Here is a 24,810-nt window from a genome sequence, read left to right as displayed (position 1 = left end):
GGTCTGTGCGTGGTTCCATTTTGGGGAGCCAGGGGCTCTGGAGCACAATGCTCAAAACAAAGAGTTAGGGTTAATTCACAGGATCACAGAAGCTTCATGGTTGGAAGGGACCTTTGAGATCGAGTCCAAACAATTCGGCCCTTCCAGCCCTGTTAAGGAGTTCTCATCTTTCACTCCTCTCCCTCAGAACAGCAGAGGGTTCCCCCAAGACTTTTGCTTTTGAGCACAGTGTGCTCCCACAGGGAGAGGAGCAAACTGCAAACCACATGTTGGGGTTGTTGGTCCCTTGCTGACCTCTCCTCAGAAAGGCCGATGTGAAAAGAGCAATAAGAGGGTGCCTAGAGAGTTGTGGTGCTGAGCTGGGCTCTGCTGTCAGTGCAGGCTGCAGTGGTCCATCGCTGCTGTGTACGTGGTGGCCTCAATTTTCTGTCTGCTGTGGCCCCTGATGTGTCCCTGGTGCCTTTGCTGTCCTCCTGACCGCATCAAATGCTGGTCTCCTGCTGGACTTTCTCGTGCAAACAAGTGCACCCACAGCACTTTCAACATCAAAGCACTTCCACCGGTTCCTCTTCTGCTTCAGGATCTGGTTTATGGACTTGCCCCAGCCACCCCCCTGCAATGTGGGTAACTTTCCTGTCCTTTTTGCCATCTGGCTGTGGCACACACAGTCTTCTCTGCTAAATTTCTGCCACACACGACAGATTTCTCTCCCTTCCCGTCTCCACCTCATTGTGTATCGCGGCCAAGAACACGGTTGTATCTCTCTTGTATATCTAATTTCTGTCCAGAAAGACCCAGGCTTGTGCTGTATCTGCAGAGCCTCCAGATTGGCCAGACACAAGCCTGTGCTTAGATGAGGGCTTTGGAAAAGCTCTGGAGCATCAGGGGAGAGAGGTCCTGCGTTGCTCACATGAGCAGTAGCTGATTTCCTGATTGCCCTCCTCCTGTGAAGCTGCCTGCGCGTGTGCTCCTCAGCGTTCTTGGTGAAAGCCAGGCTTTCCTGGAACGTACTCTCATTTCTAGCTCTCTGACCTCTGTGCAGAAACACCTCATCTCAGCCCAGCTGCCTTCCTGGCCTGAAGCAGCCCTGGAAGGGGCCCGAGGCAGCGCAGGCGCCAGAAGCCAAGCAGCAAAGTCGGGGCAGGAGAGGTTTCCATCACCTGCACCTCTGCTCTGAGGCTCCCGAGGGCTCTGCTGGTCCCCCCGAGCTCTCCCCTGTGTGCCAGGGCAGACACCCCAGGTCCTGCTTTGGTCAGGGGCCATCGGAGCGTGCCTGGGCACCCCAGAGCCTCGGGAACAGTCTAAACGTAACGCAGCTGAAAGTCTGTGCTCCTGGGACGGTGCTGGAAAGCGAGCTTTGTCTCTCATTTCTGGGAGTCGTGTGACTCCCTTGTCTGTAAATCCCACTGTAGCAAATGAAATAGTGCCTGAACCCCCCTCCCTGGGGTTACTGTGCACTGGGGCCAAATCCAATTGCACCGATAGCGCAGGGACCTCCTGTCTTTCAAGAGAGGGCCTTTGCAGCTACAATGCTGTCCTCTTAATATGCTTCTGGAATTAAATACTCGGGAAACTTTGGTTTTACAACCTTTTATGTGACCTGGACACCTCCTTTACTCCTGTAAATGCTGTGTTATGTTGTGCTTTGAGGGGTCTTGTACTTGCTGTTATGATAAATGGATTAGTGAGCAGCAGAGTGGTCCTGGGCTGCTTTCTCCAGCCCCTCTGCTCTTCCTTCTGATGTGAACCTGAGACAGAGGTTGTCTTTTTCTTTGTTTTTAACCTGTATGCTATAATTCTGCTGTTGGGAGGGAGCACTTTGAATGTATGAGGTGGTGACTGCTCTTGTGTAGAGTGTGGAAACGGGTGACCAGATGATTTATTTGACAGGCTGAATTAAAGCACTTGCCCTGACCTGTGTCAAGGATTATAAAGTACCTTCCCTTTTACCAGTGAGTCCTTGAACAACCTGTTTTGTGTTTCATTGCCCAGTAATTGGCGCTTGCTGGGGATGTCTTGCCACAGACCGTGCTCATCTTCCCCCCGTGAACCTGACCCCGACCCTTCGGCACCTCCCTGGTGAGGAGCCCGTGCCGGTGGCAGCGGGGAGAGCGGGGCTGGGACGGGCTGACTGCTCTCCAGCTCTGCTCAGACAGCCAGCACAGAGATCTAGCACAGACCATCAGAACCTCCTGCCTGGCCTGTTTCTTTCTGCCCTTGCAAGATGGATACCTCCTTTTTTTTTTTTTTTTTTTTTTTTTTTTTTTTGTGGAAAATGTTCAATAAATAACAAGTTATTAGTCAAAACTATAAATAAAAAGAGAGTCAGGAAGGCTGCTTTTTGCAGGATGGTGGTGAATAAGATTGTCCCAGACCTCTGCTGTGTGTCTGACACTTTTTTTTTTTTTTTTTTTTTTTTTTTTTTTTGCTTTTTTACATTTCTTTTGCCAACTTGGTGAAAGCAGCTCACCAGTAGGATTATTTCAGAGTAAGCTTGCCTATCGTCAGCTCAACATACAGTTGGGATTTTTTTTCCTAAGCAATTAATATGAAGAAACTAATATTTAATTTATAAAACACATCATTTTCATCATTGCACTCTTGTTCTTCTATTTCTTTTGTTCTCATTTTAGTGTCAAGACCAATGATGCTGGTCCCAGCCACGCACGGAAGCGGGATGAGCTGGGCCAGTACCTCTGCACGGGTCTGGCTGTGGTTCTGGTGCATGGAGTGGCCCTTTTTCACCTCCTTGTAGTCCTGGACGTGTACAGGGGGAGCGCAGCATGGATGGGTGGCAGTGGTCACCTCCAAAGGGCTGGCTGCTGCTCCTGCCTGCTTCTGGGACAGGGGTGGAATGGTCCAGGCAGATTTTTCTAGATCTTCAATTTTTTTCTTGCTGAATATTTCCCGTTTACCAAAATTCTTGTACGGTGGGGATCCAAACCTGGCATTTCTGTAGCTGTGACATTGCCTCCTAGTGGAGCACCACTGAGACCACCTCTCGGGGTGTCACTGCTCCACAGCTCAGACCTAGCAAGCCCAGATTGACTGTTCTGGTGGAACAGCACTGAGTTCTTCTTCAGGTGATGCTGTCAGCTCATGGCCTTTCTCAAGTGCCAATCCTGTCATCTCTTGGTGTCACCTTTGGTGTTGGTCCCTGGAAGCACACCATGGATATACTCATTTGATCAGCATGTGCCTTGGCCTTTGGTTTGGAAAGGTGTCCAGGCCACTGACTGATGTGTGTTCAGCACTTTCACTAAAAGTAATTCTGCACTTTTTTCCCAAGAACTGTGCTTAGAGTTACTGACTTGGCTCGGTTTGAGATTAGCAGGAAACTTCCTTGTGTTTCCAGTAACTATTTCCAATTTCTAATAATTTCTAAATCTGCCAGTTACCTTGACATGCATCCATTTAACATTTGCTTCTCTGATTTTTTTTAAGTGGTTTTCTATGAGAAGTGATGTAGTACGAAATCAAATGTCTCCTGGAGATCTCTCATATGTCTGGATGACACATGGACTCGGTCAGCGGTCCTCATCAGCCAAACCTGCTCAGCATTGCCCGTGAAGGGGCTGTAGTTGGCTGTGGTGGTGGCTTCCCCTCCACGGTGTTGTGGGGGTAGGATGGGCTGTACGTGAGCGTCCTGGGTACCACAATCCTGCACTGAATCCAGCAAGTTTTACCCCAGGGACAGCATCACAGCCATGGCCCAGGCTCTGCTTCTCTCTGTCTGACATTCCTCCTCTCCTGTGGCCTCCAGATGACCATTTTGAGGGTGTTGTCCTGTGGGGGTGTCCTGGATGTCGGGGGCTGGCGGCATCGAGGCTGTGGGCAGGAGGTTGGGGAGCTGCTGCGGGGAGCGTGGACGCTGCCGGCAGAAATTCCCCCACCGTGTGGTTAAAACTCATCAGAGAGCAAATGAATTGCGTTGCCATGACAGCGGGAAGATTTACAGCAGCCTGAAATTCTTGTACTTTGGACCTAAAATATTCCTCAGAAAAATATTCCAAGTGTGGCTGCGCAGCACAGCTGGGAAGTACCTTCAGGGTGTTTGGTCAGGGGTGACATGGATCCGAGGCCTTGCTCGGCATTGGGCAGGGTCCTGCCCAGTCCCCTGCTTGCTCCAATACCCTGCAGCCCCTTGGCGGTGGCCATCGAAGCCTGCTCAGGACTCACACACCTCTGTGCATGTGTCCAGTGGAGGGGTGACCTTGAAAGGGTGAAGGTGGGGGAGTCTCCAATGCAGATGGGTGGGAGGTCTCCTGTCAGCAGGATCTCACCACGTCTCAGCGCATCCTTGAGCAGCAGGGCAGGAGACCGATGCGGGCTTTGCCCGTCCCCTTGCTCTTGCCACTATGTGTGCACCGGAAATGGGCTGGATCACAGAATCACAGAATGCTATGGGGTTGGCAGGGACCTCTGGAGAGCACCCAGGCCAACCCCCGGCCAGAGCAGGGGCACCCACAGCAGCTCCCACAGCAACGTCTCCAGGGGGGTTGCAATGTCTCCAGAGAAGGAGACTCCACCACCTCTCTGGGCAGCCTCTGCCAGGCCTCTGCCACCCTCACACCAAACAACAGCCTCCTCAGGGTGTTCCCATGGAGCTTCCCCTGCTCCAGTTGGTGCCCGTTCCCTCTTGGCCTGGCCCTGGGCACCACTGGGAAAAGCCTGGCCCCATCCTCCTGACACCCCCCCTGGAAGGATTGCCAGGCCTTGAGCAGATCCCCCCTCCCTCTGCTCTTTTCCACACTAAACACACCCAAGGCCCTCAGCCTTTCCTCAGCACAGAGATGTTCTAGTCCCCTCACCATCTTGGTAGCCCATATTGTCACCCCTGGATTCCCTGCTGGACGGTGCCACAAGTCAGACAAACTTTAAGCATGTTAAGCTTCAGGATGGAGATGGATTCATTCAAAAAAACGTAGGGAGCTCTGTCTTTCCTGAGGAGTGGTCTGCAGCGCTGTGGCTCCACAGCAGAGCCCTCTTCCCCCGCGGCCACATTGGGTTCCCCAGTTCTATTCCCTCTCCCTCCCCAGAGCTGCAGTAGAGGCAGGAGGTTGCTGCTTTGGGTGGCTCCGTGAGGTCCGTTTGTTCTGGGTGCTCCCGAGGGTTCGGTGGACGGTCAGGGCGGGAAGGGAGTTGCTGGTATTTTATTCTGTGCATCATCTTTTCTAGGCTTGCGCTTGGCTATGCCTGAGCCTCTAGAGTTAGGCCTTCCCTGCCTCTGAAACAGAGGAGTGGTGGCCAAGGTCACTGCCATTGTCAATGTGTAACCATCTCCGAGCTGGGGTGGCAGCTGGAGATGGGTTGGCAGGTCCTGCTGGTGGCCCTGCATACCTCCCCGTGTGCCCTTGCTGGTGCTGCCTCCCTCTCGGGCAGTGTTCCTTGAAGCTTCCCAAGATGCCATCTCCAGGTCCACCCCACACTGTGTGCTCCCAGGGCAGTTTCCCCCGTGGTGGTGCAGGGAGAGGAGCTGGAAGCTGATGGAGCTGCCTCCTCCTCTGCTCTGCTTATTCCTATCCCCCCGGCCCAGCTCCATGTCCTTTGCCAGCCGCCCTGGCTTGGCCGCCATCTTCCCGCTCGAGCATGGCTGCCATCCTGGCATCTAACACTGTCTCCCTGGCTCTTTTTGCAGTGCCTTTCCGAGAAACGCCGAGCTACACGAAGCGGAGACGGATCCTGGGGGCCGGCGGGCTCTCCTCCCCGCGCCTGCTGCAGCGCTCGGCCAGCGACAACAACCTGAAGGCGGAGAGCCGGGCGTCCTACTCGCCGGTGCCCTCGCTGCGCAGCCTGCCCCCCCAGCTGCTGGTGCAGATGCAGGAGGCGGCGGCGGGGGCCGGGGACGGCAGCCTGGCCAGCTCCGGCAGCGCCCGCAGTGCCCACAGCCGCTCCCCGTCCCTCCAGCGGGTGCAGGAGGAGAAGGAGGCTGACCTGCCCACGCTTCGGAGGAGCAGCCGCGGCAAGGCCAGGTAAGGGCATTGGGGAGGCATGTCGAGGTGGCCCTATGCCATGGCACCCACCAGGGACCCTGTCACTGCACGGGGCCGGGCACCTGTGGGACCCCGGCTGGGGAGTGGGACAGCTGGTGGAGCCTGATGTGGCCCCGTGTCTCCCTGCCCGGGCCCGGAGTGAGTGCCGAGGGGTTTTCTCCTCAATCTTCTCCCCCTCGGTCTAATCTTGCGTCTCAGAAAAATGGTAAGTGCATCAATGCCGCGTTGCGCTTGGCGTTGCTATGACAATGAATGCATCTTGAAAACTAATACTTGGAGGTGGCACGTTGCAGATAAGCCAACACCTAACGTGTCCCGACCCCGCTGCGGTTGTGGCGGTTGCTGGAACGCTGCCCCCGCAAGTGGTGGGGCTCTGCCCCGGGGCCGGGAGCGGCTGATGGACACCCTCACCTGACCCGCCGAGCAACACGAGGAGTTCTTCCTTGTTGTTGGGTAGCTTTGATGGCCTGTAGGTATGGGAATGAGGTGAACCTCCGGTTGTCCCACTGCTCCCACCACTTGCTGGCCACGTGCAGAGCCAACGTCTGCTCTGATGCCTCTCACCACTGCTGGTGCTTGCCTTCGTCACCCCTGGGCACCCCTGCTGGTCCGAGAGGATGTGGCTGGTCCCTCGGAGAGTAGAGGTGGTACTGCAGAGTCTTTGTGGCCAAGGGTCCCTTTGGTGGCCACCAGGGCCAGGCTTTGCTTTTGGAGGCCCTCTGTTAGTGGAGAGGTGAGAGCGACCATAGCCATGGCTGATGTGAAGCTGCGTCTGCTCAGAAGGGGCTGGGGGGAAAGTCGGGTCCATGAGGCCAGAGCAGGAGTCTGAGGAGCAGGCACCAGGTCTGGGCTGTAGCTGCGTTCATGAATGATTGAGAAATGGATCTGAGCATTGAGGAACCACTCTGCAGAGGGCGGCTGTTTACATTGACTCCGTAGCAGAAACAGCCCTGGGGCCCTTTGAGGCAATCTAAAGAATTTGGAGAAAAAGAAACATGTCAGCAAATAAAAAATAATGAAAATAAGTGTAAAATAGCTAATAGAGAGGAAAAAAATTGCATCACTCAGGTTCTTCATTAACAGTTGAACTCAGAATAAGTTGCAGAGTGTTTTCTCAGCCCAATGGAGGCCTCTGCTCGATGTGCAACTTTGGTACAAAATGCCGTGATATTGGGTGACCTCGCAGTGTGCTGGATGGCAGTATGGAAGACAGTCCAATGCCCTGGTGGCCATCAATGATGGCACCTTAGGGTGCCGTACCTGGCTGGGCACTGCCTGTCGGCTAGAAGGGTGTGAGTTAAAGGGTTTGGGAGGTGCAGTGACAATGATCAGGAACGAGAAAAGAAATACCTCTGCTTTGAAGAGAGATTTAGAAGAGCAGGATTGTTACCTTAGAAACAAGATGAATAGGAGGAAATAAGTTAAAAATATTGAAAATAGTGACTGGCTTATCAGAGGGAAATGGGGAACCTCTGCCTGTTCATGGCAGAGGGAGAAAAATAGGTGCGTGCAATGACATTAATGGCAGGCGTGCTCAAAAATGGGATGAAACACTGGGTTTTGCCCACCCTGCAGACAGCTCGGGGACTCACTGCCTTGGGACTGCTGAAGGCAGAAGCACAGCGGGATTATAAAAGCTTTAGGGGGTTGGTGTGGGCTTTTATAATCAATAAGCTTTAGGGAGTATTCTCAAAGCTACCTGGAGCAGCTGATGGCAGGGCAGGAGGAGGCAGCCGGGGCAGTTCCCAGCGAGAGGAGAGCAGGAGCACGGCTGGGCATAGGGGTGCTGGGGGGGTTAGGGTCTGCCAAGGGCAGCAGCACAAGGGGGCTCCCAAAAGCGGGTCTATCCTGCTGCTGGAGGAGCTGGTGTCCAGCAGCTGGTGTGCTGTGGCCCTGGCTCCGAGCTAGGTAGCTGCTGGCCTGTTGGCCAGCCCTGGATCAGCCTGTGTGCTCCCTGCTGAGTGCGGGAGGGTTGGGATGCTGGGGCAGGGGGTGGGATGCTGCACCAGCAGTTGGGATGCTGGTGCAGGGGTGGGATGCTGACTGGGAGTTGGAATGCTGGGGCAGGCTCCAGGCTCCTCTGGATGCCCAGACCTCCAAAATACCCACTGAGCCTTTGTGCGTGCGAGCCCAGCCGGCTCCGTGCTGAAGCTGGGGGGAAGGCTCTTCGCTGTGCCATCGTGTACCCAGGCAGGGCAGAGGAAGGCAGCTGCCTCCTCCTCCTGCTGCCAAGTGCTGCTAGAGCGAGTCTCTGCCCCATTTTCTTCTGTCTCCTGCCTCTGCAAACTTCTAAAGCGGTGCTGGAGATGACTTAGTTATTCCTAGCCAGATGCATTTATTACATGCATATAAAAGTGCATTTTGCTCCATTATTTTCAGATACTTGTCTATTTTTTCAGGGACAGAACGATTATGGAAGTCATTCCACTGGGTTTGGGGCAAGTGACAGTGACACGCATGCAGCCAGGGTGTTCAATGGCTGGTCATGCTGGCAATTTCAGAGCTGTGGGGGCCGTAGGGAGGTGGTCTTGGTGATGTGAGAAGAACAGCGGTGATAAGTCAGAGGGGAGGGAAAGCAAAGGCTGTTGATCAGGCAGTGGGGTTTGAGCCCGATGGCTGTTGTCCCATGTCCCCTCGTGTCATTTGTGGGGTGGGCAGGGATGGGTGGCCCCGGGCTGTGAGCAGGGCAGCACGAAGGGGATGTTCAGGTGTAGGGCTGTCTGTCACCATCATGGCGCATGGTGCCGGTTGGACGCAGCTCTACAAGTCCCATGGGCTGATACTCTTTGAAATTACAGAGACGTAGCACACACTGGTGCTGTTCAGCATGAGGCCGTGTGCTAACAAGTGCTGAGAGCAGCTAATTAATAGTGGTATTTTGTTTGACCCAGTATTTCTTTCACTGATTGTTTGGCCTTATTGCTCTCCCGGCCGGTTCCCGGTGTGTTTGTGTTGGTTTGACAGAGCTTTTATTCACTCCGGGGCTGGGGAGAGTGGCGCAGTGATCCTTATCTTGTCTCAGTACTCGGTTCCCGGGGATGTTTTATTTTCAAACAAGAAAGCCTTTGCTTTGTGGGAAGTGACAAGGCATCCATAAACACGCGGAGCCCTCTCACATCTTCCTTGAAGAGCCTTGCAGGAAAAATGGTTCTGGGTCAGCGTTTTATTGAAGTAAATATCAAGAAAATTTAGTGTCTGTAATGTTGCCCCAAAATTCTTTATTCCGAGGGCGAAAACTCCCAGCAAAATTCTGATTGTTTTGTAAATATATTCAGGGTGGCAAAGAGAATTTAAATGAAAACTAGTTGAGGATTAGCATTTCAGCAGCAGCAGCTCCTGTGCCTGTGGGCTGGGCAGTGGTGCCCTCAGCGCTGGCGCTCAGCCCTGCCAACAGCAGGAGCAGCGATTTCTCCATGTCGCTCTCACGACTTTGGCCAGGCCAATAGTCCTGGTGGCTGAGTCCTCCCATGGTCGTGGCTTCCCGACCTCCGTGGAGGCTGAGCAGAGGCTCCAGCTGGCAGAGACTGAGTGTGGGAGCACAGGTCTGGCCCTGGAGCAGGGGTGGTGGGGACGAGCCCGGGGTGGACCATCCCCATGGTGAGGGATGGACCGTGGCCAGGAGTCTCTGGAGTGGGACAGGCAGGGCTGCCAGGAGCCTGGAGTGAAGGAGCTGGGAGATGCTGGAGGTTAATCCAGCACAGGATCGGGTGAGCCTCGCACGGGGTTTCCCCAGATGCCTTTTGGTGGCATTTGTGCTAATAACCCGCCCCGGGGGAGGCTGTTGCAGATGGAGTTGGCTCTGAACCCCCAGTTGTGTTGTGGCTCATGGGGGTCCAGTGAGGAGCAGTGGGAAGGGTCTAACCCACAGAACACCAACTGCTTGTCCTGACTGTTCTGGGGAAACCCCAGTGCTGGATGTGCCCCGGTGTTTTCCTCACTCCTGCCTCCCTCTCTCCTCACGGCTGGGAAGCTTTCTAAGGTTTGGTGTGAGTATTTCCTCCTCTGGTGTGTTACACCACGCTGACTCTGCATGGGTACGCTGAGGAGCCTGCTCGCTTCCCCCGGCAGCGCTGCAGACAGCTTGCAGTGTTTTCCTCGGGGCTGGCTGTTATCCCCCATTGTCCACCCTTCCCAAAGCTCCCTTTTCTCCCAGCTCCTGCCGGGCTCCTCTCCCGGCTCCCGCCGCCCCCCTCCCTGCCGGCAGCCGGTGCCGGAGCAGGCAGCAGCAGCAGAGGAGTGCGGCAGCAGGTTACCTTGCCTGTTTTTCAGGCTGTGGTTTTGATAGCTCATCACACGGCGTTTTATGGGGTGGTGTGATGTCTGACTCACATTCCACGTGTGATAGCCTCCACGGTTTTTCCCCCTCAAAGCCCACTGCCTATCCAGCCTTTCCCCATCTGAATCCCTGTGCAGCTGATCATTCCTGCCTAGATTTAGTACCTTCAGTTTACCGGGATCCATCTAAACCCCAATCCTGTTCTTTGGAGTATTTTGCAGCCCCTTTGTACTGCTGGTAGATTTGGTGAGGATCTTCTCCAGCCCATCATTGGTTTTGCTAAAGGAGACGCTGACCCCGGTCAGCCTGTTGTTGGGGGGTTGGGGGGTCTCGGGGCAGGCGTGGGGAGCCCGGTGAGGCCGGGGTGTGCGGCCGCTGCTCAGAGCTGGCTCCTCTCACCATCTGCCCTTGACAAATCCCTTCTGACTGTTCCCACACTGCTTCCCTCTAGGCTAGTACAAACACTTCGGGTTGGTATTTGCTCCAATGTTCTTTTTCCAAGAAGTGAAGTGATGGTATTTCTTTAGTTTGTCTTTTTCCCATCCTGTTTGGCCATTTGCTATTTTCCACTCTTTTGGCCACACTTCTCTAACATAAACCTTCATAGATGACCTTAGGTGTTCTTAGATTGCTTCAATTTGTTCATAAACTTCCCAACACCTGTATATCAGGCAGATCTAAATATTCTTAATTAATTCCTGCTTCTGGTTTCCAGGTAGGATCTTAGTTCCCTGCCTCTGAGATCTCACGCTTGATCTCTGATTTAAAGACGAACAGGTATTAAGCACGCTGGTCTTTCTCGTTTCCTCTGTTGAAAGCTTTCCCTCTCTGCAGGTAGCCAAAGGAGCACCACAATTGCCAGCAGTCCCTGGGATCTTTTCTTGCTGCCATTGTATTTACAACATGAATATCTGCTTCTCACCACGGTGGCATCTCCTCTTGTGCTTCTGCTGTCCAGGTGTTTGCTTCTCTTGGGTTGTGCTTTCCCCTTACATCTGTCCACAGCAATCATTCCAGTTGATGTAGTGTATTTGAAGTCAATGATTGTCTTGTGAGGTAGCTGTTTTCTCACCTCGCTGCTTATGCATCCTCTGTGTTGGGACGGGTGTGAAGTCTGTTTTCCTTCGCCTTCCCCATCATGGGATCATGTAATGGTTAGGGACCTCCGAAGGCCATCTGTCCCACCCTGGGCTGACCTCTCACAAAACCTTGCTCCCAGTATCCAACAGCGTATACAACTTGGCCTCAAAATGCCTTGCTGGTATTTTGCTGGTCTTTCTTGCTTTCTTCCTAAGAAGTGCTGAACACTCACCACTTCATTGTTGTTCCTGCCAACATTACCTCAGCCTTCACATTTTCAGCCACTTGGAATCAAAGCTCTAGAAGAGCTTCTGTGGCTGTTTTCTGCACCCTCTCTATAAAAATAGATGTCATTAATGTATTCCAAGAGCTCGCTGGGCAGTCAGTGTCCTCATGCTTCCCCAGTAGATCTCTGGATAAATGCAGTCTCCTGTCACCCCTCAGTGCCACACGCCGCCCTCGGAGGGGTGTAGGTGGGACCCTGTCCTGGCTCAGAGTGGACATTGCCAAGCCCCGGTGTCTTGTCTGATGCCCCTGGCATGTGCCTGAAGGGCAGGATGTGTGCTGAGGAAACCAGGGATCATCCTGCTGGCTCTCTAAAATCCCTCCTCCTTTGGTCCTGCCCGTGAGCATCTCGGCACTCAAGGATGGGAACTGCTGATGCGCAGCTGCCTGCTGGAGTCCTCTTCAGATGGAGCCTCTCCATAAAAGCTGCGCTGAGCCCAGTGCTCCGCAGCGGTGAGTAAATGCAGAGCATCCTTTTCTAGCACCTCCCCTGAAGATTCTTGGCACTTTGCCACCTTGAACAAACATCCTTCTTCTGAAATTGCTAAAACTGCAGTTATTGCATCAACCAGAACCTGGGCACTTTATTTCTAATATTCTTGACCTCTCCTCGGGGGGTTTAATAAAATAAATGCCTTGTCCCAATCTCTTTTTTTTGTATTATTACTTTTAACAATATGAACTGATTCACTATTCCCAAGCCCTTTTTTCCTCAGCAATGAGAATGAGATCCTGGCCCTAAGTACGAAGCCGAAGCCGCTGGTTCATTTATTTATTTATTTATTAAAAGCCTGAGACGATTTGTTTTCCCTTCCTGCCTTTGTGAAAGGGTTAGATCCATTTGATTTGTTCTACCTGCATCAGGGATTTGAGAAGAAATTACCACAATTTGTTTCATTCTCTCCTCTGTGCCTCTCGGCTCTCCGCGTGGCGCTGGCTGGTGATTTGAGTCCCCTCCGCGTCTCGGCTGCAGCCTCAGAGCCCCCGCAGCAGCTTCTCAGAAATGCACCCCTGGGGTGGTGCAAGGGCCACCCACTTCTCTGGGTGCTCCTGGGGCCACCGGGCTGCTTTGGGTCCTTCTGTGCTGCCTGTGGCTGAGCTGAGCAGCACCACGAGGCCAGCCCCATGCCCCAAACAGGGCTGTGATCTTTCACTGTAGGGCAGGACGGTGAAAGGTGTAGGCAGGGGAGGGCTTGCTCCTGGTGGGACACCATAGCCCAAGGCAACTCCACCAGTAAGCAATTAGACAGACAGTGCTTTGTGCAGAAATGGTGTCGAGGAGACCGTGAGTCCCCAGTTGTCAGACTGGAGACCTTGTGCAGGAAATACGGGATGTTTGCAGAGGAGTTACAGGCTTGTGGAGTAATTAAGGATGATGGAAGGGACATCTGGAGGTCATCTGGTCCAGTCCTCCCATCTGAAAGAGAAAAGTGGGCTCCAAAAACTTGTTGGTAAAGCAGCTAGAGGGGCCTCGTCTCTCCCCCCACACCAGGAGTGCTCCTGCCCCTCACTGGGGGCTCCAGCTGCCCCAGCTGGGGTTGTGTTCTGGATAGGACTGAGCCAAGAAGGTGCAGAAGCCTCCATGGGGGCAGCCCCTTGACTGAGGAGCTGCCTCTGAGCACAGGACCTCGCCACCAGTCCTGAGCTATGCTGTGGGGTGTCTGTGCCCAGCGGGCTCTAGGACCTGCCTCATGCCCAGGGCTGGCCTGGCATTCCTAGGGCTGGCCTGGCATTCCCAGGGTTGGCCTGGCATTCCCAGGGTCTCCGTCGCTGCCAGCTCCCCTCTGCCGTCCCTCCCCTGTGGGTAGGACAGAAACTCACCTGTGCCATGACCCGTCCCCGTGCTGCTCCCCCCGTGCACACCAACAGGCGCCTGACGTAACTGGGACAAACGCCTTTTGAGTTCTGATAAACCGAAAGGGAGTCAGAGCAATATTCAGGTGAGATTACCTCCTTGCCAGGCGTGTTTGTCTCTGTAATAGCTTTCTCTGCTTGCCTCGAAGTTCCCATAAGGATATATGCTGTCAGCTCTGGATGCCAGTGAAGCTTCAGGAATATTTATTTCAGTTGGGCAAGATTAAAATGGGACTAGATCAGAGGCGAGCAGCGCCCAGTGGAGCCCTCTCCTCTGCTGGGGTGTGGGTCACAGCCCTGCCCCGTGACCATCGTCCCAGCTTCTGACTGAATCCTTACAAAAACCTGCAGTTCAGAGGGAGTGAGAGATGCACAGAGCTCCTACCATCACCATAACTCACCACCCGCATAAATAGCAGAGCATTGGGCCAGGCTTTCGTGTATCCCCTGGTTAAAACATGGAGTTTTGTGTCTGCAAACGATACTGCAGGATTTCTGAAGGGCAGCAGAGTTTGCAGGACCCTTCTGGAGAAGTGTTTTGTCCTGGGTGAACAGGAGATCCTGGAAGTGGAGGATGGTCTTGGTGTGATGGTGGGTGAGGAGACGTGATGGGCTGGTGTTAAATCTGATCTGAGGAGTGGGAGAGGAGATTAGATCCGGGACCTTGGGAGCAGCGTTGGGGGAATGTTTGGTGGAGTCTGAGGAGTTGAACTTTGAAGGGCTGAGGTGACGCAGAGCTGCCATGGGGACAAACCCCGAAGCCTGGGGGTGTGGGAATTGGAGAGCCCAGCGGTGGGGTGGCTCTTTTTGGGGGCCCCATGGTTGTGTGTCCCAGGCCAGGAGCTGTTGGGGGTGGACCATGCTCCATCGGTGATCCCCCTGGGGACCGCAGCCTCCTGAGTGGCTGCACTGTCTTTCTCTGCTGCCCACGCACAGAGATAGCCCCCCTTCAGAGAACGTGGAGCAGTGAATGACAACAGTTTCACTGGGCTCAGCATCTTGAGGGAGGAGGGACACTGACAACGCTTGCCGTGCCAACTTCCAAAGGGGAGTTTCAGAAAGATAAGAGAAATTAATGAGAAAGGCCTGAAAACTGAAAAGCAGTGCCACCACCCCTGAGGGGGATGGGGAAGCACTGGCTGATCTGGGCAGAGCTGCACGAGGCAGGACCTGTGGAAGAGAAGATCGTCAATAAGGTGGTGTGGCTGGTCTAAGAGACCATCCAGGAGTAATGGGACCACAGGGAGTGGGATCCCAGATTTGGGGAAGGAGCGACAGCCAGGTGAAGGTGTCTTCCAAAGGAGGAATTCATGTGGACCCTGGTGGCATCTGACACCTTTGGCCAAGGTGAGGTCCCAGTGCAAGAGGTGGGATATAGCGAGTGTCCCGAAGGAGAATTCCCCACCCTGAGCCAGCAGGACAAATCGAGGTCTGGGAAGAGAAAAGCCATGTGAGGGAACAGCAATGGCAAACGTGGACAGGATGGCACAACGTGTTCGTGTTGAGCTGTGGCAGGGGGAAGGGCTTACACTGCAGTGGGGTTCTGTTAGCAGGGGATTTCAGTTTCTCCAGTCCAGAACTTTAAAGCTTCATTATAGATGTTACAATGATGTGCAAATGACATGTTAGAGTGAGGTTTTCCCCCCCTGAACAGCATTTTGATCTTTTTGATGCCCAGCCAGGGCTGGGAGCAACAGGATGAATGATGGAGATCACAGAATCACATGGGACCTCTGGAGAGCACCCAGGCCAACCCCCTGCCAGAGCAGGTCCACCCAGAGCAGGTCCCACAGGAGCGTGTCCAGGGGGGTTGGAATGTCTCCAGAGAAGGAGACTCCACCACCTTTCTGGGCAGCCTCTGCCACCCTCACACCAAACAAGCTCCTCCTCATGTTTAGGTGGAACATGAGGAGGAAGATGATGAGGAGCAAGGGCCCAGCGGTAGATGGGAGTCGGGGCACAGAGTAAAGTGCAGGGGATCCCTGACTGGAACCAGCCCCGTGGGTCTGGGACCTTTCTTTACGTTTCCCCTTGCCTGAGGTTAATACCGGAATCTTGGGGGTATGATGTGGAGCAACACCATGAACTTCATCTTGGAGAAAGGAAATTATCCGTGGTAAAAATGACTTCTGTGGTGAAGTCTTTTTGCCCTGCAGGGGTAACTTCTCCCTGTCGCCTCCAGCCAGGCAGTGTTCCCCAGTGTCTCTGTGTATTTACCAGCTGTGCTGCCCACCCCCCTTGCCCTGTCCCGCAGCCGTTTCAGCGCCGTCTTTCTGGGTGCTGCGGCCGCTGCCGGGGTCCCCTCTGCCAGGGCTGGGCAGGAGCTGAGTTGTCACCGTGTCACCGCAGCCACCATGGGGAGGCTTGGCCCGCGGCGCAGGTACTGCCAGAAATTAAACAGGCAGTTTGGCAGCAGAGAGGCAGCGTGGTGAGTAGCAGCAAAGACATCCCCGCGCCCTGTCACCCACGGGTGGCACGGCCCAGTCTGAGCATTGAGAGCGCCACGGGGCAGCCTGCGCGGCGCGGAGCTGAGCGGGGGGAAGGCAGAGATGAATGCTGCACATTAGCGGGGGCCTGGAGATGCTCTCTTGTAGGCAGAGATGCTGGGAAGAATGGGATTAAACGACGAGGGTGTGATTTAATGTAACGGTTGGTTTGGAGGAGCCATAAAAGCATCAGTCTGTTCTGCGCAGGGTGGAGGTGCCCGTTTGTAACGATGCCCTCCCCGCAGAGATTCACTGGCGTTTCTCGCAGCGTCACTGCTTCTGTAAATGTGAGCAGATACACGTTTATTTATAGATGATGGATGGGCCGGCAGGCGGAGCGGCGGCTGGTCAATACTGACTGTGCTCCTCGGCGGGAGATGCCGCAGAGCCAGCTGCCCTGGCACGGCAGGAGGATGCTGTGGTGCAGGGAATGGTAGATGATTTCAGTGTTGTGGTCTAGAGTATTGAAAACGTTGGCTGCAGGGCTGACTCACTGCAAAAGGGAGCAGGGACCCAGCAATGAAATGGTGAGCTGTAAAGGAAGGTCATTATTGCCTGTCAGGTAATGAACGTGGGGAAATCCCAGAGCAGGCACAGCGTATCCCAGCACCCGGGAGTGATGCCCCTGGCCGAGGACCAGGGACTGCTGCTGACAGGATTTAGGGCAGGGGGGTTACAGCTCCTCCCAGGGCGTTTGTGAATTTCTAACTGGGGGTGGAAAACTGCCTGTGTGGGGCAGGTTATTCCTGGTGTGGTGCTATGGAGTTTTATACCTTCAGCCTTATGAACTAACCTGCTCCCCCCAGGGATTGTGCAGACTGGACTTCAGTCCTGAATCCAATGCCGTTTCTGGGGTTATACTGCTGTTTTTCCATAGCCTCTCTCAGTTCTGTGGGATGGTGCCTGGCAGAGGCTGTTGGTCCTGGCTCTGTGGCCGTGCTGCAGCAGGGCCGGGCTGGCAGTGCTGCCCTGCTGTCCCGGGGCACCAGGAAAGCTCCCGTCCCCTCAGACCATCTCTCAGCTCAGCGCTGAGACCCCCCAGAGCTCAGTGCAGCAGTGAGAGCCATCCAGCCCTGCCATCTGCCAGCAAATGCTGCTCTGGTCTGGTAAGAGTGTGGCCAGCTACGGGGAGCTGCCCCACACTCCTGCAGGCAAAAATGGGTCCAGTGTGGTTAAACTGGGCTAAAGCTGAACCTACCAGAGTTCATGAAGCATCTGCACGATTCCCAGCACGCCCCTGTGCTTTGCTTCATCTGCTGCTGCAGGTGTGATGCTCACCTTCAGCACAACCCTTGGCATCACCCGGGGTCTCAGAGCAGAGAACAGCCGCTGGTGCCGGGGTTTTTTTGGCGCACGGGAGGGACCGCAGGTACCCCGGCACCACAGAGCCCTGTGCGGGTGGGCAGGAGGAGAGGAGAAGAGGAGGAAGTAGTGCTCATGGCACCTTGTGCACCTTGTGCAGTGGGGACTTTGGCTCCAGGACAGCTTTTAGTTTTATCTGAAGATGGCCAGCTTTGAAGCACACACTGAATCCAGAAGGCCGGTCCATAATCCCGGTTTTCACCTGCTTCCCCCAAACAAGTGCCCTAACGCGTGGCCAGGATGATTAAGCATCTCCTCCTTTGCAGGGTCATTTTGGCATTACAATTCCTGTCTCCCTGCCCGAAGAGCGGCTTCAGTTTGGCAGGAGTTTGGGCAGTGCAAGCTCTTGGATGACACGCTCTTTTGGGAGGTGGTGAGGCTGCACTCCCATTTTGGGAGGTGAGGGCTGCCTGCCGCTCTGTGGCACCCACCTCCCATCCCGGCAGGGGCTGGGCATGGCTCTGGCTCCATGCACCCCTGCCTTGGGGGCATCTCTTGTGCCACCATGGGAATCCAGCCAGGGAGGCTCACAGGGGGGACCCAGCACCCAAGAGTGGTGAAGAGGTGTCCCCAACTTATGGAGCTGGGCTTCACCCCAAAATACTGGTATTTTAAGAATTTAATGTCTTGGTTTAATGTTTCTGTGGCTTGTAAGCAGCAGGCAGAAGTCTCCCTGTAAGACTGTGCCGATGGCACCAGGGACCCCCAGGGCGTCCTGGCGTGAGCCACGTGGAGTGACCCCGCGCTGAAGCAGAGAAGGGACCGTCACTGCCATCTCAGTGGTGCCCTATTTATTACACATTTTTATAAGGCTCCCTGGCTGTGGTGTCTGCACCCCAAATAGGACCAAACTTTATGGCTTGGCATGAAATTGCTAATATTGCCTGGAATTCAGCATTGCTGACACTGGGCAGCAATCTCAGCTGTTGTAAAGTGCTGTTGTTTCCCTTTTATGGAGCTATTACTTTACGGTGGGTAGAAGTCTCGCCGGTGGCATTTACTGAGCTAGACTGCTTGTAGCAAAGGATTTTTTTAGCTAGCTTTAATCTTTCTGTTCACATATCTTCCGATCTGAAATTTTCCAGGTTTTTCATTGCTTCTGGCTCAGTTTCAGTTAAAACGGACTGGAATTTTTTAAATGAGGCAAGGTGAAGGAAAAATGGTTGCAATATATTCTTTGAGTAGACATGATGCTTTTAAAAAAACCCAGCATGATAGAAAGGTAATATTTTACATGGGTGTTAGCAGTGAAGCAAGTAGGTGACACTTAGTGCTTCAGAGGAAATGAATTCTGATTTTGCATGGTAGTGGGGATTAGAAAAATCAGGTTTTGTAGGTGTGGATTTATTTGTCAATGGCAGCCTACTAAATCAGGGTCCCATAAATGCTGTTGTGGCCTAGGTCGTATCTCTACAGAGAGATTTACTTTGGCTTCACTCCCCTCTCCTGCAGTCACTTATGATCCTTGCCCCAGCAGATACATGGGTGCCTAATGGAGCCTGTGGATTAGGAGGCCAAGTGCAGGTCCTCGTCTCCCAGGTGTGCCATCTCACAGTGATGGACATCCGTGCATCTGACCACACTCAGTGCTTGAGCCAGCAGTGACTCTTCTAGCTCAGAATCCTGAAATTCACAGCCCGTATAAAGACCTGCCTTAGATCAGGGTGGGGAGCCCTTCCCTGCAGCACGTTTCTCATAGCCCAGCTGTCCCCGCCAAGGTGAAGGGGAGGAGAGGTGAGCATCCAGCCAGAGATGGTTTGAGTAGCCCTGGAGAGTCCACCTTGGGTGCCGGGTGTTCCTTGGTCCAGGTGCACGCTGCTCTCCCTGGGGCAGGCCATGGAGCCAGCCCTGCTGTGGCTGTGATGCTGGCGGTTGGCTGATGCATGGGGTTTGCCGCGCTTTTCCCTCCATGCTGGAGCTCACCGTGGGATGCCCAGTGCTGGACCAGCAGAGGATGGCTGCAGGGCATGCGGCCCGAGGTGTGGATGTTCCAGAGAAGGGCAACAGAGCTGGGGAGGGGTCTGGAGAGTGAGTATTATGAGGAGAGGCTGAGGGAGCTGGGGGTGTTCAGCCTGGAGAAAAGGAAGCTGAGGGGAGACCTTCTGGCTCTCTCCATCTCCCTGAAAGGAGGGTGTAGCCAGGGGGGGGTCGGTCTCTTCTCCCAAGTCACAGGCGATGGGACAAGAGGAAATGGCCTCAAGTTGCACCAGGGGAGGTTCAGATTGAATATTAGCAACAATTTTTAGACAGAAAGGGTTATGAAGCCTTGGAATGGGCTGCCCAGGGAAGGGGTTGAGGCACCATCCCTGGAGGAATTTAAAAAGGAATTTAAAAGCCAGGTTGACATAGTGCTTGGTGACATGGTTCAGTGATGGTTTTTATCAGAGGGAGGTTGATGGTTGGACTAGATGATCTGAAAGGTCTCTTCCAACCTGGACAATTCTATAATTCTGTGTTCAGCCTTGTCTCCTGGTCCCTCCTCAGGTGCTGGGATGGGTTTTGTGAAGGTTTTCAGCTTTAGCTTGGCCTCTCCTTTGAGAGGTGCCTGTTGCTGCTGTTCATATACGGGTGCCCTGTGCCACAGCGAGTGCTGTGCCCAAACCCAGCATGGGGCCCAGCCTTTGGCTTGTGAATGGTAGCAGCAGCCTGTGGTTGTGATGGTTCCTCGCTCCCAGCTCGGTGCTGCAGAGCTCAGGAGGTCAGGAGGGCCTCGGCCATTATCTGCCCCAGCTGATGAGCGGGTGGCCTCGGGTGGCTGTGAGCAGTGTGGCATTTTGAGCTGAGGTTTGCCCAGAAGTGTGATCAGACATTTGTGCCTAATGTGTGACTCTTATGTCCTCCTCCACGCCGCCTTCTGCGTGATCTTTCACACCTCCCTTAATTCCAGGATCACTGGAGCGAGACGGCCCATCTGTAGCCTGGAGTCCCCGGCGCCGTGCCAGCTCCGTGCAAACCCTCCAGAACGCACACAGCAGATGCGGTGGTGTCTGCCCTGCTCCTCGCAAGCCATCGCTTCTCAGACTCTCTTTGGGGTTCCCGTAATTGTGAAATTGCCCTTTGTACCCATCGGGAAAATGTTTCTGGCCTCGTTTGTGCCTGTGGGCAGTTGTGGTCCCCCTCTGGCTGCGTTGGTGCTTTAGGTGTTACTGGAGCAGGTTGTTGCCCGTATCAGTTCTCCCCTCAGTGGAACAGACAGGGTTGCACTTGCTGCTCGGAGCAATACGGTGTCCTTCTATGACTCGATGACTTCATTAAAATATGTGCTGCTGGTCCACTGCTGTCCTGTGCCAGCTCCTGTGGAAAACTCAGGTGAAGATTATCCAGTGTCCTCTCTGGGCACAGGAAATGCTCCAGGGTTTGCCTGCACTTCGCGAGTGTTGGTTTCCGTAGTCTCGTCCCCATTAGCCAGCCAACATTTGCCTTACATTCCTATCAAAAACCAAGGCAAAGCATTAATTTATTCTTTTCAACTCTCTTTATACAGCTCTCAGCACATAGCACCTCACCTCTTTTGTCTGTGTCCTTTTTTTCTGAGAGCCTGAAGAGTTTTTCCCTGTCTGCTTTAATTTCCATTGCAGGGTTTTCCCTCTGCCGCAGTTTCCCATTCCTTGTCTTCTCACTGCCTTCTCACACAGGGGACCTTCCCAGAACTTTAGCTACTTCTTTCTGAGCCCTCCCACTCCCAACCTGTTGTGTCTGTTGAGAGAAAAGAGACCAAAACTCCCCTCCCAGCAGTGAATCACACACGTGGGCGCACTGGGTCACTTTGGGGTCTCAGACTGGAGTCACCCAGGAAGAAGGAGGAAGCTGCAGATGAGTATATCCATCAGGTTAGGAAGGGATTTGAAATCCCTCTTTTGGCGCAGACCAACTTCCCTCCAGGAGAAGTTAAGAATAAACTTCCCTGGTGGACAATCCACCTGATGTTTTGTGTTTTTTCCTGGAAGAAGCTGATACCAGTTGCTACCAGGGTTTGAAGGACTGCTAAGCTGGTGGGGACTGGGAGCCTGTGCTGCTCTCTTTGAACAGCTGAGTGGGCTGTAAATTATTTTACATACAGAAGGATCTCCTGAGCCTTGTGCTGAGAGCGAGGATGGCTCTGAACTTCTCCTTAACGAGAAAGAACGCTCTGTGGTGGGACATCAGCCTCCATGCCTGGCTCACGGGAGGATCCCCTGTGCTTGCAGAGCTCAGGGCTGCCAGCAACAGGCTTGGGAGAAGACTCCTCTGGTTGCACAGTTCAGGAAAAGGTGTCATCATCATTCACAGCACAACCCAAGCCCAGCCCTCCCCAGTGGGATCCAGGCCTGGCAAGGAGCAGCAGTTTCTGCAGGGAGCACTGGTTGGGCACTGCTGCCTTCTGTGTCCTGATGTGCTGGCTGTGTTTTCGAGAGGAATTTGGAGACACGTTGGAAGGGAGATACCAGAACTACTGCTGTTCTCCTCCAGCTGTGTGGTGGAGGGCTAGTGCAGGGACAAGGGGGGCCCATGCTCTAGCCAGGGAGCATCATTCTGAAGGCAATTTCTGTGGCCTCTGTTAGAGGAAGGTTAGAGTAGATGGGGAGGTTTAGACTAGATCTCAGGAAGAAACTTTTTATGCTGAGGGTGGTGAGAGCCTGGTCCAGGTTGCCCAGAGAAGTTGCAGATGCCCCATCCCTCAAGGGGTTCAAGGCCAGGTTGGACAGGGCTTTGAGTAACCTGGTCTCGTTGAAGATGTCTCTTCCTGTAGCAAGGGGTGGGACTAAATGAACTTTAAATGTCCCTTCTGTGATTCTATGATCCCCATCCACCCAAAGGGCTGCAAAGGGGACCCAGGAACCTGTTGAAATCCTTTGTGTGATGGTGGTGTCTGCAGTCAGTAAGGGCTAAGGTCACTGAGCATGTGGTGAAGGATGGCCTGTTGGGAAGGAATCAGCATGGGTTTTGTGAAGGGACACTTGCCTTGCTGACCTAATGGAGGAGCTGTACAAGGTGTCAGCAAACCTCTGGATGGAGGGGATCTGATGAACAAAGTGTATTTGGATTTTCAGAAAAGCCTTAGGTAAGTTTCACATCAAGGCTGTTGATGAAACTAAAAGTTGAAAGCCTTTCTCATTATTTAAAGGCTTGTTACAGGGAGAAAGCAAAGAGTGGGGCTTTAATGTCATTTTTCAGGATGGCAAATTGTTAGCACTGGGGTACCCAGGGGTGGTGTTGGGACCTGTTTCCTTCCATGTTTTCATCCGTGAGCTGGAGAAGGGATTGAGGGTGAAACCTCCAAGTCTGTGGATGATATAAAGTTTTTTGAGTAGCCACACGGTGCATCAGTGCTGATGAGCTCCAGGAGGACCCCCAAACTGAGTGAGAGGGCAAAAGGTGGCAGATGGGCCACCACATAGGTACACGCAGAGTAATACTTCTAGGGAAGAGCCATCTGAACACGCTGCACGATGCTGAACACGGACCCGGTGGGTAGGGCTCCAGATAGGTCTTGGCGCTGATACTGACAGCTCTTAAAATCATGGGCTCTGGGCACAACAGCAGCCAAAAAAGCCAACGAAACCTCTCAGGGAGGAGATGGAAAGCAAGGTGGGCAATGTCACTGGAGGCTATGCTGATCCATCCTGCACGTGCATGTCTGGTTCAGCATCTCAAGGAGGAAGTGGTGGAGACAGAGAAGGTCCAGAGAAGGGCAACTAAAATGGTCAGGGGGACAGAGCAACTGCCCTCCAAAGACAAACTGAGAAGGCTGGGACTCTCCAGTTTGGAGAAGAGAAGTCTTGGGGAGATGCATGGCCAAGGCTTACAAAGCTCCCCAAGACAGTGGACACAGTGAAGGCAGAGCTGCTGGTCACCAAATCCTGTGGCACTGGAAGGAGAGGGCTCTCAATGAGACTGGTGGCAGATCAGATAAAACCAGGCAAAAGCAAGACTTCTGGATTCAGTAGACAAGGGTCGTCTGGAGCTGGCTGCCATGGGAGGCCCTGGAGGGGACAGTACCGGCAGGTTCAGAGAGAGGGTAGATGAATTCCCAGAGTGCAGGTCCTTGCACAGATGCTAATGGGGCTGAACAGGGTCATTCCTGCTAATGTCCCCAGTATGATGACACAGGATGCTGGATGGCACAAGGGAAATGGACCACCCAAAATGGCTGAGCACACGTGCTCTCTTTAATTAATAGCATCGTGTAATGCCACTGCCAAGGACAGGGAACGGGGCTAATGGACCATCAGGCTGGTCCTGTAGAGCTTTGCTGGAGTGTGTGGGGTACAGCTCTTGGTTAATTAGCTCAGAGTGGGGCTGTTACTGTTGGGTTGTATTTCATTGACTTCATGTTTGTAGAGTGTTTCGGTTCCCACCCCAGATGTTGAAACTGTGATGGGAAGGTTTTGGCTTTTAGTGTCTGCTGGAAGTTGTGAGCAGCAGCCACGTCTGATTGCTTGGAGGAGCTGGTTAGGTGAGGTGTGATTTCCATCCTCAGACCTTGTCTCCCTGGCTGTAGGAGCTCCCCTGTGGCTGTGGAGTTTCCACGTGTGGGAGCCCTGCCTGGGGCAGCACACCCATCCGTGTTGGAGATGTGCTGGGGGAGCTGCTGCTGCCTTTCTTGGGGCTAAGCCTGTGACTTTGGTTGAGTGGAACTTCTCAAACCACATCCCTGGAGTTTTCTCTCTCACCTCAGTTGTGACAGTTTGGAGGGAGCCTTAAAGATGAAGAAAGCTCTGAACAGGCTGTCTGGGTCCTGGCACAGACCTTGTTCCTGGGACACTTGGCCACTTGTGTCACACTGGAGTGAACCATCTGAGGCTGGCTGAGATCTGGGCCCTGAAAAGCTGCTGGTCTATGGGCAAGCTGGAGATCGAAGCTGGCCCTGGTGAGTGTCAGTACACTGCCGTGCCCCCCAGCCTGCCCACTCTTCTGGGTCCAACCAGGTCCTGTTTCTCCAGCAGCTGAAGCCTGCCAGTGGTAGAGGTTGGATCAGTGTCAGCCAGCCCTTTCCTAACCCATCTCTAGCAGGCTGGAGGTGCCCTGAAGCTCAGGAGCACTGCAGGCACATCCCTCCATTCAAGCTTGGAGGCTCACAGAGAAGAGCAGTTACCTTTCCTGGTCAGATCCTGCTCGTCTCTGAGCTTGCAGCTTGTGGGAATTGTGGCAATTTAGAAGTTAGTTTGTCTTGTGGATTCTTGCACAACATTGTCCAGATTGTATGGAGGGCCTGAGAATGGCATGTCCAATGGATGAGCTGAAAACCCTCTTTATAAACACTGCTGTGTCCTCGCCCTCAGCCCCTGCACTAGTGCTGTCTCCAGCCTGACCCCAGCTCGGTGCAGGGACTGCTGGAGCTCTGTGGAAATGGCTCCTTTTGTCCTCTGCTGTCTTGTGGTTCTTCATCCCTGTGCCCAGAGCCTGCCCTCCTGCTGCTTCAGCGTTTCCCCAGGCATGGCTCAAAGTCCCTCTTTCAGGTGAAACAGCACCTTATGGTCATCTGGGGGTTGTT

General features: G+C 53.8%; 1 protein-coding gene across 1 annotated transcript in view; it reads left to right on the top strand.

The window, feature by feature from the left end:
- Positions 1 to 24,810, top strand: part of SHANK3 (SH3 and multiple ankyrin repeat domains 3) — a 323,589-nt gene that overhangs the window by 98,916 nt on the left and 199,863 nt on the right. The window contains exon 10 of the mRNA XM_014961953.1: positions 5,639 to 5,972. Coding sequence (XP_014817439.1) covers positions 5,639 to 5,972 — 334 coding nt within the window. The remainder of the gene's footprint in view (positions 1 to 5,638; positions 5,973 to 24,810) is intronic.

The sequence above is a fragment of the Calidris pugnax genome, unplaced genomic scaffold (assembly GCF_001431845.1).
Source record: "Calidris pugnax isolate Ruff unplaced genomic scaffold, ASM143184v1 scaffold459, whole genome shotgun sequence".
Taxonomy (NCBI): Eukaryota; Metazoa; Chordata; class Aves; order Charadriiformes; family Scolopacidae; genus Calidris; species Calidris pugnax.
Note: the sequence above shows the minus strand (reverse complement) of the source record. Positions and strands in the feature narration are given on the sequence as shown.